Source organism: Propithecus coquereli, unplaced genomic scaffold, assembly GCF_000956105.1.
Source record: "Propithecus coquereli isolate 6110/MARCELLA unplaced genomic scaffold, Pcoq_1.0 Scaffold500, whole genome shotgun sequence".
NCBI classification, from domain to species: domain Eukaryota; kingdom Metazoa; phylum Chordata; class Mammalia; order Primates; family Indriidae; genus Propithecus; species Propithecus coquereli.
Genome location: NW_012150842.1, coordinates 73,599 through 76,335, shown reverse-complemented (window position 1 = coordinate 76,335; position 2,737 = coordinate 73,599). Strand labels below are relative to the sequence as shown.

Genomic DNA, 2,737 nt, shown 5'->3' with positions numbered 1-2,737 from the left:
TATTAATGACATCCGCACTCTCCAATCTTTCTACTGAGAATTTTAATTGGTACCTGATAATCTTTTGCAATGACTTGTTATTTTAACTTTATTTCATATAATTTTTTTTAAAAAACTTGTTAAATCTATCTTCAGTCCAGTCTTTTTAGACACTCTAATCCTGCTGAGAAAGCCCTTTTCTGCTTTGTCTCACTGAATTTCACTTTCGCTTTCTACCTACAGCAACCTACAAACAACTGACTTAGGCCCCTTTTCATTAACTTTTCACTTGTATTTTCTTTTTCTCTGGTCAGTTTTTCCTATCCGCTGATTCCCGGTAAACTTACTTTCCCCTGCTGTGGAAGCCTCTCAGCCTGCGGGAAGGGAGGAGCTGCTGAGCTCATGCAAAGCGGCCCTGGCGCAGGTGGACGATGTCACCGCCGCCGTTTTGGAAGGCAAATTCCTGAGTGGCAAAAGCGCTGCTGTATATCTCTCCCCCTTAGAGATCCGCAGTCTTACCTGCAAACAGATCCTGCCGGCAGGAGGGTGCAAACTGTGAAATTGAATAGCATGACCCTAGCATACTGGTTTAGTTTGGTCCGCAGACAGAATTGGATAATGATCTTCCTAGCCTAATACCTGACTAGAGGCACACTCTCAGCCACACTCAGCCTTAAAATAGTCAGCAAGAATTGCTTTCTCAAATGACCTCTGGGAATCCCGAAGACAAATATTTCAGGGCACATTTTGATGAAGAAAGACGAGAAGGAAGGGTCTAAACAGGTAGTCACAAACTCAAATATCTATAGGAGTGAAGAATAAAGGTGTCAGTTTGGCTGAAAGTAAGGTAAGGGGGAGAGTGAGGCCTTTAGGAATCATAAATTGCAAACCCTTCCTGTGGTTACTAAATTTTAAAAACTGCATATCATAGTCAAGCCAAAGAAAATGAGCCTGCAAGTAAGTGGGTCCCTTTGCAGTCCCTGGTCTAAAGTTTCTGAAGGAGGACCTGCTCAGGAGAATACCTGGGAGCAGGAAGAGAACACCACGAACCACCAGGGAGAACGGGAGGCATCAGTATTTTGCTTAAAGCAACATTGGGTAAATTCCCACTTATTTGTCTATGGAATTAAAATTTCCTGTCACCACATAAAGGGGAGAAGCATTCACACCAAATATCTTGCCAGTTACTTTCTTGGTTTAGAGATTAGAGTTGGCCAGTACATTCACCTAAAACTAATGCATGCCAGCCCTTCCTCCATGGCTTTAAGCCCAAACCAACACAATTTAATCCTTAGCATCAAATTTTGTTTCCTCAACAACTCATAGCAACAAAGATATTCTTACTCTGAAGTTAGCATAACATCATTAACTTGACCTGAGCTCAATGCAGTAGGTCTAAAAAGCAAAGTTCTGGACCTTCCTGTGAAGTAACCACCATCAAGTTCTCCTGAACGTAACTCCTAGACTTCTCAGATCTAGGAAGAACAAAGTATACGTTTTCTTTGTTAATGGAACTCATTGTAGAAATATAGAGATAAATACTTTAAGTTTATGATTACTGATCCAAAATAAGGTTTTCAAAAGTTAGAAACTGAAACATACAAATGTTATATTTAGGGGAGGATAAATATTTGTCACTGAATAGTTAATAAATACTCATACCATACAACGTACTCATTTTGGTAGTATTTCTGCTCTGTATGATACGATACAAAAGTTGTTATTATATATTTTATAGAGGGTCTAGATGCTTTTCGAACATTTCTAAAATCTGAGTTTAGTGAAGAAAATGTTGAGTTCTGGCTTGCCTGTGAAGACTTCAAGAAAACAGAAAATGAAGAAAAAATTGCTTCCAAAGCCAAGATGATTTACTCTGAATTCATTGAAGCCGATGCACCTAAAGAGGTGAGTGAACTACTTCAGAATAGTGAAGACTCATCCCCGCAGCTCTGCTCTCAGCTGGAAGGCATTACATTCACATGAAGGGTAATGAAATCGTCACTATGTGTTCAGACAGAAATGTCAGCATGTGCCAATAGAAATTCCTTAAGATGGTCCTCTTGTCTTTCACTGATTCAGAAAATATTTGTCAGCACCTACTATGGGAGAGATATGACCACTATTTCTGTCTCCTTGACACAATATTCAGGATCTTGAAAAAGTGTCTAATATCTCAAATTAAACAGCTCTAATGTCAACCCAACAGAAATTCTCCTTTAAAAAAATGCTGTTGAATTTCCAGGGCAGTTTTTTTTTTTTTTTCCCCCTTTGTAAACCATGGAGTAAGACAAGGTCAATGGGGGATAGAATTCTTGATATTTTTTTAAAAATAATATGCGTGGAGGGAAAAACACCTGCTAACCACTAGTTGAAATTATTCATTTTTAATATTGTAGAGGTCTACTTTATGGCATGTAATAATGTCTAACTTTCCAAATGGGGGTTTTGCTTACCTTCATTTCTTTGATGGTGAAAATGAGCCAAAAATATGAGGCCTTGTATCAAGTGATCAGAGCCCACCTGCACTGCTTTAAAATCAGGGAACTAGACAAGGCCTTAGGGAGAAACGTGCAATGACTCTGATAATAGCCCCCCAAAAAGTGTTTTACGTGGGGAACATTTCATTTCTATTTGCTTTAATTTCCAGAATCAAAACCATGATCATCTGCACATACTCTTAATTTTCACTGCAAAGTTTAAGCAATTTATATTTTAAAACTGCTTTGAATTCCTTGCTGAATATATCACATAAGGGATG

At 38.6% G+C, this 2,737-nt stretch overlaps 1 protein-coding gene across 1 annotated transcript in view; it reads left to right on the top strand.

Moving 5' to 3' along the window:
- The window catches only part of RGS21 (regulator of G-protein signaling 21), a 13,108-nt gene extending 11,146 nt beyond the window's left edge, over window positions 1-1,962 (top strand). Inside the window, exon 3 of the mRNA XM_012656350.1 lies at window positions 1,718-1,962. Within this exon, the coding sequence (XP_012511804.1) occupies window positions 1,718-1,962 (245 nt within the window). The remainder of the gene's footprint in view (window positions 1-1,717) is intronic.
- The last annotated feature ends 775 nt before the right edge of the window (window positions 1,963-2,737 follow it).